Below are 17624 nucleotides of genomic sequence, written 5' to 3' on the forward strand. Positions count from 1 at the left end.
TGAAATTCAATAGAGACAGTGCAAAGTACTTCACTTAGGAAGAAAAAAATCAAATGAACAGCTACAAAATGGGGAATAACTGGCTAGATGGTAACAGGATCTGGGGGTTATAGTGTATCATAAATTGATGGAATCAACAATGGGATGCAGTTGCAGAAAAGCCTAATATTCTGGGGTGTATTAACAAGAGCGTCATATGTAAGACACAGGAGGTAATTGTTCCACTCTACTTGGCACTGTGAGGCCCCAGCTATTAGTATTGTGTCCAGTTCTGGGCACCACTCTTTAGAAAAGATATGGACAATTTGAAGAGTGTCCAGAGGAGAGCACAAAAATGATAAAAGTTTTCAAAATCCTAACCTGTGAGGAAAGGTTAAAAAAACCTCTGTATGTTTAGTCTTGAAAGTTGCGGTGGGAGGGTAGGATCTTTATAACAGCCTTCAAGTTTGTTAAGTGCTGTTTTAAAGAGGATGGTAAATAATTGTTCTCCATGTCCACTGAAGGTAGGTGGACAAGGCAATGGGCTTAATCTGCAGGAAGATTTAGGTTAGATATTAGGGAAAAAATTTCTAACTAAAAGGCTAGTTAAGCTCTGATATAGGTTTACAAAGGATGTTGTGGAATCCCCATCAATGGAGGTTTTTAAAAAAACAAGTTGGGCAAACACCTGCCAGGGATGGTCTAGGTTTACTTGGTCCTGCCTCAGCGCAGGGGACTGGACTTGATGACTTCAAGGTCTCTTCCAGCCCTACATTTCTATAATTCTATGCAGGATAGTTTAGAAGATGGAGGGTGACTCATTAAATAATCTCCTTTATCCATTTAGCAATTAAAGAAAACAGTGTCATCCAAAAGTGAGTGGTGGCATCAGAACTTGCCACTGGCTTTCTATCAGCCCCATTTAAAATGGAAAGTAACAGGAGGGGTCATAACTGTTTTACCTTTTAAAAACTTAACATGAAACAAGTGTTTCGATAGTGTGTTTAACTATGCAATTGCTATGCCTTTGTTTTCTGAGTTCTGCACCTGTAAGTCACTTAGGACTCCCCCCGCAGAGATGGGCAGCTAGGTTGTGTGCAATACAGACATTCATAGGGGACGCAGGCACACTTTGTGCGCTCTCATGAAGACTTTAGTCTTGTTTGTTGTTTTTGATTAATGTAAAATAGGGAGACTGAAAGTATATGGCTGCTCCAGTAATCAATATTGGTTCACTTTACAGCATGGAAGCCTAAGGTGCAGCCTGAAGTAACCCGTATTCACTGAAGAGAAAATAAAGAAGTGTAGCCTCTATATACCTATAGAGCTGCAGGTACCAAGGCAACAGCAGAATAGACTTCCTTATTGGCTGTGGATAATGTGCTTCATACCTTGATCAACATGTAGCTGCTCCTGGATGCCCAGGTAGCTGCAGTTGCCAAGTCAGTCATCTGTGCTTGGAAAGGAGTTTGTCCCCTTTTATTTGCTTATTATCAGAGAACAGTTTACATCTGTGCTCTGCTCTGACTACCAGCAGATTTCTGAGTGAGGTTTAAAGAGTTTTTGACCGTTTAAAGGCTTTGGCTGTCTGAGAAAGAGAGACTACTTTCCTTCTCATATGGTACCATGGTAGCTATGATCTACTAATAAGCTGAGCGCCCCCTCCTCATCTAAATGGACTGTGTTCTCGGTGAGGGCTCTTGGCTCTGAAACGTACTTCCTTCTGTGGTTCACCAGAACCCTGGTATGGTGGATATGGCAGAACAGTCTTTTTGTTCTGTGTGTACAGTGCCTGGCACAATGAGGTCTTGGTTCTGGCTGGAGCCTCTAGGATATACACAATACAAAATATTATTATTATTTATTTCTTTTATTATTATTAAAAACCTGTCTGTTTTCTCAGCCTTTTCTTGGAAGTGGGGATTACAGAATGAGGGATGGAAGGGAAGATGGGACAGAGATTGCATTTGGAATGGGATTGGTGGTTTTTCAGGAGTTTTTTTATATATTTTAGTATGTGTATATTTTGATGAAAACTTGTGGATTTATATTAGGTAATACACTGAGCATTGGGTGGGTGTAATATTAAATACAAAGTCTGGGATTGTTTGGCTACAAGGTTTTATTTCAGGCTCCTCTCTCTAATGTAAAAATAAGTTAGATGTGGTCATCAGACCCCTGATGAAGTTGTGTACAAGCCCAATTTCAGGCCTTTGTTCCTAACATCAAAGTCATGAGTAACCAAATTCCAATCATATTTGACCACATATAAAACTAATAACTGACTCCAGGTGCAATTAATGAGAGGGCTGCAGAGAAGCCAATGGAGTTGCATTTCATTACAATATCTTAGTGACTTAGACCTTGTCTACACTAGAGAATAATCCTGACTTCAACTCTCAGTGGCCAACTATAGCTGCACCAGTTCAAGCCCCTAGCATAGACAGTTCAGACTGCTACAAGTACCAGGGCAGACTGCTAAATTTCAAGAAGATGCAATGCAGTTTTGGCCCTCTACAATAGTGTTTTGTATCAGCACATCTACGTTGATGGTGTTGTTGGCCACCAATGCCCATACCTGGAGCAAATCCCCAATGTCGACAGAGCCTTGCTTTTGGTACCTAGCTGTTATGCTAAAAAAGCGTGGTGCATTTCTTTCCCTGGACTAGCTGCATCCTTCCATGGCTTTGTTCATAAAAGACTCCCCCACAGAACAGGATATACAGACATAGCTTTTACATGATTATTATGTTTTTACCTCACATATACTAACTAATGTGGCATTTAGGAACTTACCTCCTGTTACCGTCCTCCTAAAGAGGATTGGATTGGCCACCAAAACTAGCAGAAGTGGAGCATAGGTCGTGACGTAATGAGGAATTGCATGCTGCAGGCCATTTTCACAACTGAGAAGAGACCATTAAAAGATTAATTCTTCTTCACACCTTGTAGTCTTGGCTATTCTACTTACATCACATTTAGCTAAAAATATGGAATGAAATAAACAGATCCAAAAATGTCATGACACATTGATTCTGGCCAGCTCAAGTGAGTCACAAAGCAGACTATTGAAATACAGGTTTCAGAGTAACAGCCGTGTTAGTCTGTATTTGCAAAAAGGAAAGGAGGACTTGTGGCACCTTAGAGACTAACCAATTTATTTGAGCATAAGCTTTCATGAGCTACAGCTCACTTCATCGGCATCCGATGAAGTGAGCTGTAGCTCACGAAAGCTTATGCTCAAATAAATTGGTTAGTCTCTAAGGTGCCACAAGTACTCCTTTTCTTATTGAAATACGGTCGAGTTTCTTTGTATGTGGCCCTCGTGAGCCAATGCTTCCTTCCAACAATTTAGGTGGAAGGAAAAAAAAGAAGCTAAGACAGCATGGGAGAAGAAGGGATAATAGGACACAGGACTTCTTTGGCATGATCTTCTCCCTCTCTAGGAGCCTGTGGAAGCCTTAATGCCCCCACTTTCCATGGCCATGTCAGGGATGGGCTATGGGGCAAGTAAGCACCAATTTTATGTGGCATGTTTCCCTCTGGTCCTGGCAGAAACCCAAACAGATAACTGCAGAGTCATATTGGGTACGTCTACCCTGCAGCTGGGAGATGTGATTTTTTTCAGCACTCTGGACAGACTTGTGCTAGCTCTGCTTGAGAGAGCATGCTAAAAATAGCAATGTGAATGTGCACCCGTACTGCAATGTCTACACCGCTATTTTTAGCACGCTAGCTCATGTCTGTCTACCTACGCTGGGAATCATGCCTCCCAACTGCAGTGTAGACATACCCATTGACTCTGAGTTATGTATATAAATCGTTTAAGTTGATAAATACCAAAGTTAAGTTATTCCGTGATCAAACCATACACAACAAGTATAAGAACATCTTTGGGACTTCACTAGTTGTTGGTTTTTCAGTGATTGGGACCCAAAGTAGGAGTAGATGGTGCTGGTGCATAATCAGCGATTGAAGGAAAAGTGAGTTTTGAGGAGGAATTTAAAAGAGGAAGGGGTCACACAAGCATAGGCAGGCTGTTTCAGGCATAGGAGTTAGCCTGATACTAAAGTGGAGAGTCATGAGTAGAAGAGTTGGATGAACAGAGCATAGGGCATGAGAGAAGTAGGATATAATATTTTTAAGGCCATGCTACTCTACCACTTACGTTGGCAAAACTTATGTCGCTCAGGGGTGTGAAAAAACACCCCCCCCCCTGAGTGACAAGTTTCCCTGGCATAAGTGGTAGTGTGCACAGTGCTATGGCAGCAGGAAAGCTTCTCCCGCCAACATAGCTACCACCGCTCGTTGCGGGTGGTTTAATTATATTGATGGGAGAGCTCTCTCCTGTCGGCATAGAGCGGCTATATGAGAGATCTTACAGCAGTGCAGCTATATCGGCACAGCTGTGCTACTATAAGGTCTCTAATGTAGACATAGCTTAATTCACGTAGGGCCAAATTTGCTCTGACATTCCTTACTGTAAATCCGGAGTAACTTCATTGACTCCAGTATTTGGCATTTACACTCTTGTAATTGGGGTAAAAACTTGACCCTCCATCTCCAAACCTGACAAAGACATTCAAGTAATCACAGAGCTAGATTTTTTTAATTAATGCCTCGCTTACCTAGCAATGGAAGGGTAGTAAAGCATGGCAATTCCTTCCACACACAGCAGGATTGCCAGGCCCCATGTCATCATGTGGTACAACACAATTGTACTGGAAGCACATGAAATGGAAAAGAAGCTGTTAATATCACTCATCATGTGCATTTGGAATTGCTTTAGAATTTCACATTGCAACCATTCAAAAGAATTGTACATATATGCAGGTAGAACAACGCTCCACCGGCAGTACAGTAACTGGGAAATGGTAAAGCGGGTTGGGAAAAATAAGAGTTGGGCTAAGTCAACTCAATTGTTCAGGTTGAGATAAGGGGCCCTGCCTCTGTCCCTCCCTGTCAACAGAGCTGTAAGTGATTCTTGCCCACACAAGCCTCCAGTCGTCCCTCCAGGCTCCCTCCCTTCCTGTGACCAATGGAGGTGGAGCTTGGGATGGGACAAGCTACACGGAGAAGGAAGAAGGGCTCCCCAAACATCATGAATGGTCAGCCCTTTTGGGTATTTGGAAATCACAAATTTTAACAGTTATGATCACATTTTGCTTCATCCACATCAGCAAGGGCCTGATCCAGACCCTGCTGAAGTCAATGGGAGTTTTTCTATTGACTTCAGTAGGCTGTGAGTCAGGACCTGAAAGTTTTGCCACTGATTTTGGTGAGAGCAGAATCAAGCCCATATTGCCTCAGGCTAAAATGGTGTGACTTATGTATACATGTCTATGAACACTTGAATCACTGCCCATAGGAAATAATATGAATGTCATTACAGTGCATAGCCTTGTCTGGCACTGGGAATTTAGATAACCTTGATGGAAATAATTAGGGTAAAATATGTGAAGAATTTTCATAATAAACACTAGAAATCAAGTAGTCTAGCTTGTTACTGCTTAACAGTTCCATAATTCCTGGGCATCAAAGCTTCACTATACAAATAAAATTCAAGTTTGTCCTATACAGGCTAGGGTTAATACTAGTTTAAATCAGGGATTTTTTTTTCTTGTTCTGGAGATGCACATAATAACATCTGCCAATTGCACTATGTCTCCAATATCTGATTGCTCAATATTGTCTGGGTATAATATCACATAATTCTGTGGTCAGTACTGGCAAACTGAAGGTCTTTTTGTTCTTCTAACTCCAAAAACTGGCAGCCAATTTAGAAAAACCTTTATATTTTGTCTCTAGTATAACAGCATGGCCATTGTACTCAAAGAGTTGGCTGTCAAATTGGGAGGGTATATCTACTGGGGTTCCTCCTGGGCCCAGTATTGTTCAATATTTTCATTAATGAGTTGAATAATAGAATAGAGTATGCTTAAAACATTTGCAGATGACACAAAATTGGGAGGGAGCACTTAGAGGCCTGGTTTAAAATTCAAAATAACCTTGACAAATGGAAGAATTGATCTGAATTCAACTAAATGAAATTCAATAAAGACAAGTTCAAAGTACTTCACTTAGGAAGGAAAAAATCAAATGCACCACAACAAAATGGGGAATAACTGGCTAGGTGGTGTTTCTCCTGAAAAGGATCTGGGGATTATAGTGGACCACAAACTGAATATGAGTTGTGAATGTGATGCAGCTTGAAAAAGAGACTAATATGCTGGGGTGTTTTAAAAGGAGTGTTGTATGTATACCACAGGAGATAATTGTTCTGCTGTATTCAGCACTGCTGAGGCACCAGCTGGAGTATTGTGTTCAATTCTGGGTACCACAATTTAGAAAGGATGTGGACAAATTGGAAAGAGTCCAGAGGAGAGCAACAAAAATGATTAAAAAAAAAATTAGAAAACCTGACCAATGAGGAAAGGTTGAAAAAATTGGGCATGTTTAGTCTTGAGAAAAGATGACTGAAGGGTGACCTGATATGTCTTCCAATATGTTTAGGGCTTTTATAAAGAGGATGGTGACCAACTATTCTCCATGTCCACTGAAGGTTGGAGAAGAAGTAATGAGCTTAATCTGCAGCAAGGGAGATTTAGGTTTGGTATTAGGAAAAACTTTCTAACCATAAGGGTAGTTAAACTCCGCAATAGACTTCCAAGGGAGGTCATCATTGGAAGCGTTTGAAAACAAGTTGGACAAACTCCTGTCAGGGATGGTCTAGGTTTACTTGGTACTGCCAGAGCACAGAGGACTGGACTTGATGACTTCTTGAGGTCACTTTCAGCCCTACATTTCTATGATTCTATTCATGCCAGAGTGTTTAGATACTCCAGGGATGGGCACTATAGAAGACATATAATACATAAGATTATTTTTTTCTTTTCTTGAAAAAGATGTTCTATAAAATGAAAACATCAACAGGACACTAACAACAGCTTTGAAAAGTAGACAAAACCTCAAATCCTGAAGCAAAAATTCTAGGTGTATTTCAACACTTTTTTTTTCAGAGTAACATTTTATTGCTACAAGGTTCAATTCACGGTGTAGATTGGGGACTGGGGTGAAATCTTGGGTCCACTGGAATCTTCAATGGAGGTAGGATTTCACCCCAGATTTTCAAAGTTTAGGTGCATGCAACTGCATGCAAGTTCATAATCAATTCTGGAGCATAGTCATGGCCCTTTAAGCACCTAGCATACCATGCACCCATACTAATACGTGGTTTGCATATGCACATCAAATGTTTGTGCATGCTTCATTTATGTGCCTGAATACATGCATACAAACATGCGCACCTAATGTAGGAAGTAAAGCTACTTTTAGATCTTTAATTAGTTCAAATTAAAAATTAGTTAATTTCACTTTGGTACCTTAGCCCTGCTGATCTTCTAACCACCAAGTAGGAATCTACAGCGTAGCAAAACAGCCACCAGAAGCCAGCACTGTACAAGAGCTGGATCCACATCTGCAAAAGGAAAAAGATTCCATTGTGTCACAGCTGCTGACAAAGTCTCTAAGTGACCAGGACAAAATAAAATTCCCTGTTACTTCTAGCCCTGATGAGGCTTCATTCAAGCATGTTTAATGGAATGTGTGTGTTTTTGCAACAGAGATCCATGAAGGGCCAAATCTTGCTCAGAATCACAGAAGTAGTCCCACTGAAGCCAACTGGTCTATTCACATGAGTAGGTTGAGCAGCATTTGACCCCTTTTGATAAGCTTGTTTTACTCCTGCCCAGAAGAGATATTAACCTTGCCTAACCTTAACTCTGAATTTTACATGTGCGTCCAAAAGTAAACCATCTTTTGCTCCATTCATAAAGAGATTTATAGTGAGAATGTTTGAAATTACTGTATTTGCACATTAGTGCCGCTCCTGTAGCTGAGGGCTTGTCTATACTTGCAGCTAAATCAGCACTGCTGCGATTGATGCATCAGTGTTGATTTAGCAGGTCTGGTGAAGACAAGCTAAGTTGACAGCAGAGTGCTCTCCTGTCAACATCTGTACTCCACCTCCCTGAGAGGTGGAAGGTAAGTCAGCGGGAGAGCATCCCTGTCAACACAGCACGATGTAGACACCACTGTAAGTTGACCTAAGTTACGTCAACTTCAGTTAAGTAAGGCCTGATCTACACTGGGGGGGGGAGGGGGGATCGATCTAAGATACGCAACTTCAGCTATGAGAATAGCGTAGCTGAAGTCGACGTATCTTAGATCAACTTAGAATCACTTACTTCGCGTCCTCATGGCACGGGATCAACGGCCGCTGCTCCCCCGTTGACTCCGCTTCCGCCTCTTGCCCTGGTGGAGTTCCGGAGTCGATGGCAGAGAGATCGGGGATCAATTTATTGTGTCTGCACTAGACGCGATAAATCGATCCCCGATAGATCGAGCACTACCCGCCGATCCGGCGGGTAGTGTAGACATGGCCTAACTTATGTAACTGAAGTAGCATAACTTAGGTCGACTTACAGCTTTAGTGTAGACCAGCCCCTGAGACATGAGAGAAGGACTTGTATCTCTTAATCATTGTAGTTATACTGTACCATCATATTCTGGGAACTGAATGTAAAAGGAAATTATTATCTAGCCAACAATCTCTGTTCCCAAGAGGAACAAAAAAAGAGAAGGGTGGTAATGAAATGTCCACACTTTAACTCTGATGGTTTTTTTCACTAATGACCCAAAGCAAAGTACTGTGTACAGGTTTAAGGCAAGCTACATTCCACTGTATTTGACAGCTGAGAATTCTCATGTTTTCTCACGAGTATACATAAAGATATCTGACCTTTTCCGCTGTGTTTACGCATTCCAAAATTCTTTCCCCAATGAACTGGTTCTTTTACAGCATACTTTCCCCCCCTTTTTCATTAGTCTGGAACATTTTTACTATTCAATTTAATGTTCCTCTGAGCCCCTCTTTCATTTTGGCTCCATTTTCATCTGAATATCCTTTGCCATGGGTCCATAGTAGCAATCCTTTACCAGGCAGAGACCAACATGCTTGCTATTAAGCCAAACATCAGCTCTGAAAACAAATCCCTGGTATTCCCTCCTCCACAATCTGAAAATACTCCCTTTACCCAGAGATGTTGATCCTTGGCTCAGTCACTAAAGTCACTTGCTGGAGGATTCTCTGCACCTTGAAGTCTTTAAACCATGGTTTGAGAACTTCAATAGCTCAGACATTGGTGAGAGGTTTATCGCAGGAGTGAGTGGGTGAGATTCGGTGGCCTGCATTGTGCAGGAGGTCGGACTAGATGATCATAATGGTCCCTTCTGGCCTTAATATCTATGAGTCTATGAATCAATACACCTTCAGGCTCCAGTACATTCATCACTGGAATGCACTTTATTCATAGCATTCAGTGTATAACTTGAGCTTAGTTTTACATTATTTTTTTCTTTGTAAGATTTCCATTTGAAAGATAATATTTTTAAAATTCCATCTAAAAGAGTCTGTGGGCTTGATTCGCTCAAGATTGCACTGGCTTCTTCCACTTCATTAGGGAAGATGGAGCTAGTCAATGCTGCCTCAGACAGACTTGTGCTTCATCTGTCCAAGATGTGGTATTAGTAGATGTCTGCTACTGACCACCAAATCACACTTGGGAAGAGACTGACTGGCTCCTTATGCACCTATCTATAATGTGTAGGGGGGGAAAGCTCTGTGGCCCTGGGGGAATTCAATCAGAGGGACGTATGCTGGAGGTCCATGCTACCAGAACTAAAACATCCTTGGGATTTCTAAATACTACAGATGGCAAAAAGTGTGGCATCCAACATAGGGGAATTCTATTTCAGACCTCCTTTTGACAGCTACAGAAGAACTGATCACAGAAATAAAAATTAATGGTAACTCAGGTAGAAGCCACGATGACTTGATCATCTTTATAATGTGCAAGCAGAATAAAGTCCAGACCAATGATATTTATAATAGGTGCTTTAAAAGTGTTAATTTCACAAAACAGAGAATGATGATGATCCAGATAAGATGGGAGGAAGAATTTAATCAGGAAAAGACTAATAATAATTTGGAATTGTTTAAGAACGCCTTTCGAGATGGCCCAAAAAACCACAGTCCCACAATTGAGGAAGAAGGCCATATTGGTTGAAAAATCAACCTGGTTTAGAAAGGAAGTGAGGCAGCCATTTTATATATTAAAACAAATAGAAGAAAAGGGAAGTTGATAGTAATAAATACAAATGAGAAGTTAGAAATTGTAGAAAATTGGTGATGGAATCAAAGGGACACAAGAAGAAATCTACGGCCAGCAGAGTTAAGCACAAAAAGAAGAATTTTTTAAAATATATTAGGAACAAAAAAAATCCTAACAATGGTATTCATCCATTACTAGATGTCAATGGTAGAAATATCAATAATAATACAGAAAATACAGAAGTGTTTAATACATATTTTTTCTGTATTTAGGGAACAAAGCAGATGTAGCCATCATCTTATAATGCTCTTTCCATTCCACTTGTATCTCAGGAGGATGTTGAACAGCAGCTAGTGAAATTAGATATTTTTAAATCAGCAGGCCCAGATAACTAGCATCTAAGAATTTTAAAAGAGTTGCCTGAGTAGCTAAATGGACTGTAATGTTTATTTTAAATAAGTCTTGAAACTGTGGGGAAGTTTCCATAGAGTAGAAGAAAGCCAATGTGCCAGTTTTTAAGAAGAGTATACGAAAAGACCTGGGTAATTATAGGCCGGTAAGTCTGACATCAGTCCTGAGCAAGATAATGGGGCAGCTAATACCGGACTCAGCTGATAAAGAATTAAAGGAGGGTAATATAATTAATGCAAATCAATGTGGATTTATGGAAAATAGATCCAGTCAAACTAATTTCATCATCTTTTTTGATAAAGATTACAAGTTTAGTTGATAAAGGTAATCGTGTTGATGTAATAAACTTAGACTCCTGTAAGGCATTTGTCTTGGTACCACACAACATTTTGATTAAAGAACTACAAGATCAACATGGCATGCATTAAATGGATTAGAAGCTAGCTAACTATAGGTCTCAAAATGTAATTGAAAATGGGGAATCATCGACCACTGTGATCTGTTATTGGCCCTATTCTATTTAATATTTTTATCAATGACCTGGAAGAAAATGTAACATCATCACTGATAAAGTTTCCAGATGACACAAAAATTAGGAGAGTTGTAAATGACAATGACAGGTCACTGATTCAAAGAGATCTGGATTTTTTGGTAAGATGGGCGCAAGCAAACTATATGTGTTTTAATCTGTCTAATTCTAAATGTATTCCTCTAGGAACAAAGAATGTAGGCCCTACTTACAGGATGGGGGACTCTATCCTGGAAAGCAGTGTCTCTGAAAAAGATTTTGGCAGGGAAGGTGGATAACTAGCTGGACATGAACTCCCAGTGTGATGCTGTGGCTAAAAGGGTTAACATAATCCTTGGATGCATAAACAGGAGAATCTGTGTTTGGCACTGGTGTGACTGCTCCTGGAATACTGTGTCCAGTTATGATGTCCACAATTTAAGAGGAACGTTGCTAAATTGGAGCGGGATCAGAATGAGAATGATGAAAGGATTCGTGCCTTTAGTGCCTTGTCTTACAGTGATAGACTCAAGGAGTTCAATCTATTAAGCTTAACAAAAGAGAACACTAAGGGTGTCTGCATGGGAAATATAAATTTGATAATGGGCTCTTCAATCTAGCAGAGAAAGGTATACTACAATCCAATGGTTGGAATCAGGGGTGCCAGAAGAGGGGGGGCAAGGGAGCCATGGCCCTCCCACTTTCCACCTGTCCACTTTTTGCCATGGGCCCCACCCCTGCCTCTCCTCTTCCCCCCGAGGCCGAGGGTCCACGGTTCATGGCCTGCTCTGGCTTCTAGCTTGGCCAGGGGCGGGCTTCAGACAGAAGGGGCAGGGAGGGTGCCCCCCCTTTGCCCCCCCCCACACTTTTGGAAAGGCTCCACTGCCTCTGGCTGGAATCTGAAGCTAGACATATTCAGGTTGGAAATTAGGCATAAATCTTTAACAATGAGAGTAATTAACCATTGGCAAAAGTTACTAAGGGTTGTGTTAAATTCACAATCCTTGGCAATTTTTAAATCAAGATTGGTGGTGATTCTTCTAAAAGATTTGCTCTACGGTGGTCCCTTCTGGCCCTGGAATCTATGGGGAAAAGTCAGCAGGAAGTGGATGCATTGTCATTCCACTCATCCTTGGATAGCCTCTGCTGGCTACCAAGTAGAACCGCCAGTCCTGGCGGAAACCTCTGGGAATGCGGCATTGTAAACACAATCTGTTCTTTCTTGGGGGTGTATCTACTTGGGAGTCACTTTCCCCTACTTGTATGGGGGGGGTCTCCTCAGGGGACGAATCAAGGCCTATCTGGTTTAAGGCCAGAACGCATGGCGTTTTATTTTTTAAACAAAAACAAGAATAGGATTAAAAGACATTTGACATGACTATACGTGGTTTCATGAATTCTAATGAGAATAAGGTGGGAGAGGGGAGGAGGAAGAGGGTTATTTGTCAATACAAAAAATAAACAGTATGAATGGTAAAAAAAATTTGTTTCAAGTATTCATTCAATGTTAACACAGTGAAATTACGATGTTTTAGGAATGGCACTTCACTGTTGCAAAATTTTTATGTTGGCAAAGTTTTCTCTTTTTTTTTTAAAAAATCAGGCTTGGACTATGATACAAGCTTGTACACACTGAACAAGGGATAATGGTTTCCCCTCGTTTTTTCTACTTGTACCTGGCAAGGCTGAGAAGGTGTGTGATGGGAAATAGAGGGGGATTAGAAAAGGTTGTAGTGTGATTGGTTTTTGGCTGTATGGTACATATAGTTCAATGTGGAAATTATCATTCAGATTTGTAGCAGTTGGTTACAGGCTTCTGTACAGCACCATGATATTATGCCTTTTGAAACCTAATCAGATTTTTGTTTTAGTGTAGAAAGAGATACTTTAGCAACATTTAGATTGTAACTATACATGCGTGGTCAGAAATTCCTTGGGTACTCAATATTCTCACTGGCTTTTCATAAGTCTTTGTTCTGTCCTATTTGTCAGACTCCATATTACTGTAAAAACTGTGAATTGAAATGAGTATTGGCCAGATATAGCATTTATATGCCATTTAAGTTTATACATCAGCCCATATTTGAACCACATTCAGTTAAAGTATGAATGACAGTGTAATAAACCCCTACAAACAGTTTTGTCACTTTGAGATTCCTAAGAGATTTTCAAGCACTCCAAAATTATTCAGGCCAAACATATTTTTCATTTCACAAGAAGGGTAAACTCCCCACCTGAGATTTCCTGTCTGATTTTCAGCATACAGTACAGTATGTAATTACAAAGTACCTCACTCAGAGACCCATTTACCTTTGTCCCATACAAACCCAGAGCTCGATTTTGTCCTAAATCACTGTACATCTGAATTACCTTATTGACTTCACTGGGCTTGTGTGTATTTAGCACCTCTGAAAATCAAACCTCTCTTATGATTTAAGCACCTACCTTTAAGCACCCACATGTGAACATTTTGGCCTCAGCTTTCAGGAAATAGCTTGCACTCCTCCCACTCAAAGCTGGTGCTGCATAGCACGGGCATGCCAATACTTGTACCTCGTGAGCAATTAATACATTTCCCTCTTATTTTATCGCTTGTACCCTGCAAGACTTGTATGGCTTTGGGAGAGACAGAAACCCATTATACTTATAGATCTGAATGATAGTTCAATTTTCTTTAGATCAGGAAGAGTTTTTCCTGAAGGCTTCCTTTACCAGATTAGTGTCCCTAGCAAGAAAAAAAGAGTTTTGTACTTACGGCACTTCCCACACAGAAGGCAGAAGGCAGCACATCAGTTCCATTCACCACAGAGATGTTTGCTATGAAGTCAGGGAAGCCTATCCATACTGCTGATCTGAAAATGATACCTAATGGGAAAATTCATTAGCGTTCTGGATGTGTTAATATGTTTTGAGTCACATACTTGCACAGTTACATTTTCAAATTGTAGCCTGTTTTTACACATGAACAAAGCAAAGAACTGTGCTTGAATTGAGCGCAAGACAACTCCATTTATTAAATTCCACCATAATCTATCAGTGAATGCTGCACCAAAGTTTAAAGTTGCTGTGGTCTAAAATGTTCTGTCTATTTAAAAAAAAACTTCATTTCATTAACACTGACACACATTTCTCTAAAATGAACTGGATAGCGTCTCACGGGCTGTCATCAAATGAAAGTAATCTCATAATTAAAGCATTTTCTTTTTACTTCTTTTCACTGTTATATTTGCATATATCAATGTTCTTACATTCATTTCTCTTTAACTCTTTACATTTTAGTATTAAAGGTATTTTTATACTCTTAATCTATTCTCATTTTTGAAAACAACTCCTTTCTTCTTTTTCAAATGAATGAAACAAATAACATTTCCCAATACTGCTTTAAAAGACATGACAGCTTGCAATCAGTGAAGATGTCTATTCTTATTACAGTGTGATAGCACTACCCATGATGCTTTATATACCATTTAATGAGAATTGATCCTTGCCTAGGAAAGATTACAAAGGGTCTCAGACAAAGATGATACAAGACAATTGGTTCTGATTTGTCAATATAATTCAAACAGAAAAACCTCTCTCACATTTTTGGCCTCATCAAATTAAAGGAACACTTTTCAGGCTGTCTATCCAGATTCTTATATAGGTGCTCTTTACTGTATCATCTGAGCAAATCTCAAAGGTAGAAAACAATACTTATAGGTGTCTCTCCCTTCTTCCCAGCCATAGGACTTCAGATTATTATTATTATTATTTATGTATTTATATTATTTATTTCATCATTTTATATAAAATGTGAAAATAAAGATATGATTGCAGCAAAGCCTGGATGAAGAGGAAGTTCTGCATTTAGCTCTGGATATGGTGCGACTAGTGTTCATTTATACTTTGGCAGCACGTTTCATAGTCTGGCAGGTTAGAATTAGACACCACTTTAGTTTTGACACATGGGTGCCCATGCATGTTGCCTCATTCTTCCACTTCCTCAGCCTGCTCTCTCCTTGTGACCAGGCAGGGTATTGGATGAGCAAGGTTCTTATAGATTTCAATACCCTATCTATAGCACAATCTAAACCAGCACTCTTGGGTTTAAAAAAAAACGAGGAGTACTTGTGGATTTACCTAGTGGAGAAGCTGGCATTTTCATAATGCTACAGCCTTTGTTTGGAGTGTTTAAGGATCAAAAGAATGTTTTTAAAAGTTGCAGCAAAAGCCTGGATGAAGAGGAGTGGAGAAGCCTAGTGGAGAAGCTGGCATTTTCATAATGCTACAGCCTTTGTTTGGAGTGTTTAAGGATCAAAAGAATGTTTTTAAAAGTTGCAGCAAAGCCTGGATGAAGAGGAAGTTCTGCATTTAGCTCTGGATATGGTGCGACTAGTGTTCATTTATACTTTGGCAGCACGTTTCATAGTCTGGCAGGTTAGAATTAGACACCACTTTAGTTTTGACACATGGGTGCCCATGCATGTTGCCTCATTCTTCCACTTCCTCAGCCTGCTCTCTCCTTGTGACCAGGCAGGGTATTGGATGAGCAAGGTTCTTATAGATTTCAATACCCTATCTATAGCACAATCTAAACCAGCACTCTTGGGTTTAAAAAAAAACGAGGAGTACTTGTGGATTTACCTAGTGGAGAAGCTGGCATTTTCATAATGCTACAGCCTTTGTTTGGAGTGTTTAAGGATCAAAAGAATGTTTTTAAAAGTTAGTCTTTAGGGACAGTTTAAATTTTGGATCTGTCAGCTGTTGAAAAAACTTCCAACATCTGTCTGACTGGATTTTGTTAGTTTTAGGTGCAGATTTTGAAGAGTGCTTGATTTTAAATTTGAACTTTTAAACCTAACATTCAAAAAAATCTCTCTTCTATCAAAGACCCATTATTTCCTAGCATCCCTTAACCCAAATCCTCCAGCAAAACAGAAACGACACACTTCCATCCCAGAGCTCTTTCAGCTGCTAAATGGATCCATTTAGCGACACTGCCTCCAGGCAGAGGGAATCCACTCTAGGGCAAGGCACAGCAAGCTGGTCCTTACCTAGGTCACCAAGGAGGTCACAAACGGAGATGAAGAGAAGAATGGTGGTGGAAGAGGAAGCTTTTTGCATCTTCCGGGAACTCTGTCCCTGCTTGGGAAGGAGCTGCAGGATGCTGAGCAACAGACTGACTGAGGCACTGCCAATGCAAACCCCACAGAAAACCTCAGGCTGGAAAGTCAGCACCAGTTGCGTGGCTGCATCCCGGTTGGGGCAGCAGTAGGTCTCTAGCCTGGGAGAAGCCATGGGAGGTCTGGATGGTGGTAGAAGATAAGGAGCAGAAAAAACTGCTGTTGCTTCTGCAAGGGAGATTTAGCTTTTACTTGATCCTTCCCATTAGCCTTCAGTGGTGAGAATCACGCGACTGATGGATCATGTGCTGCTGCTCGTGCTAAATCCCCTGAAGCTGCCTCTCTCAGCCTCTCCCTAGAAAGGAGATCAGATCAGAACAACACCATTGCACTGTAATCTGAAACATACCCCGTCCCTGCTCTGAGCCACTGGCAACAGTTCACTCCGATATTTCTGCTTGCACAGTATGTGACGAGGGAGGACTAAGCCCTTCGGAGCACTGAAGATGGTGTAAAATGGATAAGCATCGAGGCCCCAAGGTAGGAGCATTAGATTTTCTTTTAGCCCCCAATTAACCCCATCCCACACATCGTACATTAATTATGGCAAATTAACTTGAGCTCTGGGTCCAAACCCAAGCACTCCCAGACTTTTGGAAAAGGAGGAGGTAACCTAAATCCACACCCAACTCCTCAGATCCACCTCTCTCGTTAAAATCAGAAATGTTAACTCATAGAATCAGGAAGGTAAAAACAAGGCTAAAGCTATTATTCTTAACCCCTTTTAAACTGTGAACTTGGGAAGTTTTAACATATATGAAACAATATATACGCTGTGGGCTGATCCAGCAGTGAAAAAATTGTGGGCCATGGATTTCTCATGAGCAGTTTTTTATTTTTTCAAGGATTTGATATGCCCAGCTTCAGAATTTGAGCAGTATTGTTTGGTTTGACTTGCATACGTAAATGGAAAAACTAAAATACTCCATTCAGGTGGATTCTCACTTAAACTAAGGCCAATTTAGATTATACTAACAATGTAACGTGGACTTAAATTTAGTGTAAATGTACTCCCAGTTTGAGACTACTTGGCATTGTTCTGGAAGTCTGAGAGCCTGAATGCAAATGAGAATCTGACCCTTTTTTTTTTTTCCTCACAGACAAAAAATGACTTTCTGATGGGGAAGAAAAGAGAAGCCTCAAGAGTGGTCATGCATCCCTCCCAAGTAGCGCTGGCATGTCGGTTCAGGCATCCAGAGCAGCCAGCTGAGAGGTAAATCACTGCAGGGAGGAGGGTGCGGGACAGGGGATGTCCCAGCCAGTAGCTCCTATCCTGAGCTGGGCTCAGCTCCTCTTCCCCTGTAAGGAACATCTGGGGCTGGGTTAGACCCACCCCTAGAAATCTCCCCTGGCTGCACGAAGCTTCGCATCCCCCATTCCCATCTCCTGCTC

At 40.7% G+C, this 17624-nt stretch overlaps 1 protein-coding gene across 1 annotated transcript in view; it reads right to left on the bottom strand.

The window, feature by feature from the left end:
- Positions 1-16347, bottom strand: part of GPR143 (G protein-coupled receptor 143) — a 32793-nt gene extending 16446 nt beyond the window's left edge. The window contains exons 1-5 of the mRNA XM_074945800.1: positions 16104-16347; positions 13826-13935; positions 7362-7456; positions 4608-4700; positions 2776-2885 (exon numbers count right to left, since the gene is read on the bottom strand). Of these exons, the coding sequence (XP_074801901.1) occupies positions 2776-2885; positions 4608-4700; positions 7362-7456; positions 13826-13935; positions 16104-16347 (652 nt within the window). The remainder of the gene's footprint in view (positions 1-2775; positions 2886-4607; positions 4701-7361; positions 7457-13825; positions 13936-16103) is intronic.
- Between the last annotated feature and the right edge of the window lie 1277 nt (positions 16348-17624).

The sequence above is a fragment of the Natator depressus genome, chromosome 1 (assembly GCF_965152275.1).
Source record: "Natator depressus isolate rNatDep1 chromosome 1, rNatDep2.hap1, whole genome shotgun sequence".
Lineage (NCBI taxonomy): Eukaryota > Metazoa > Chordata > Testudines > Cheloniidae > Natator > Natator depressus.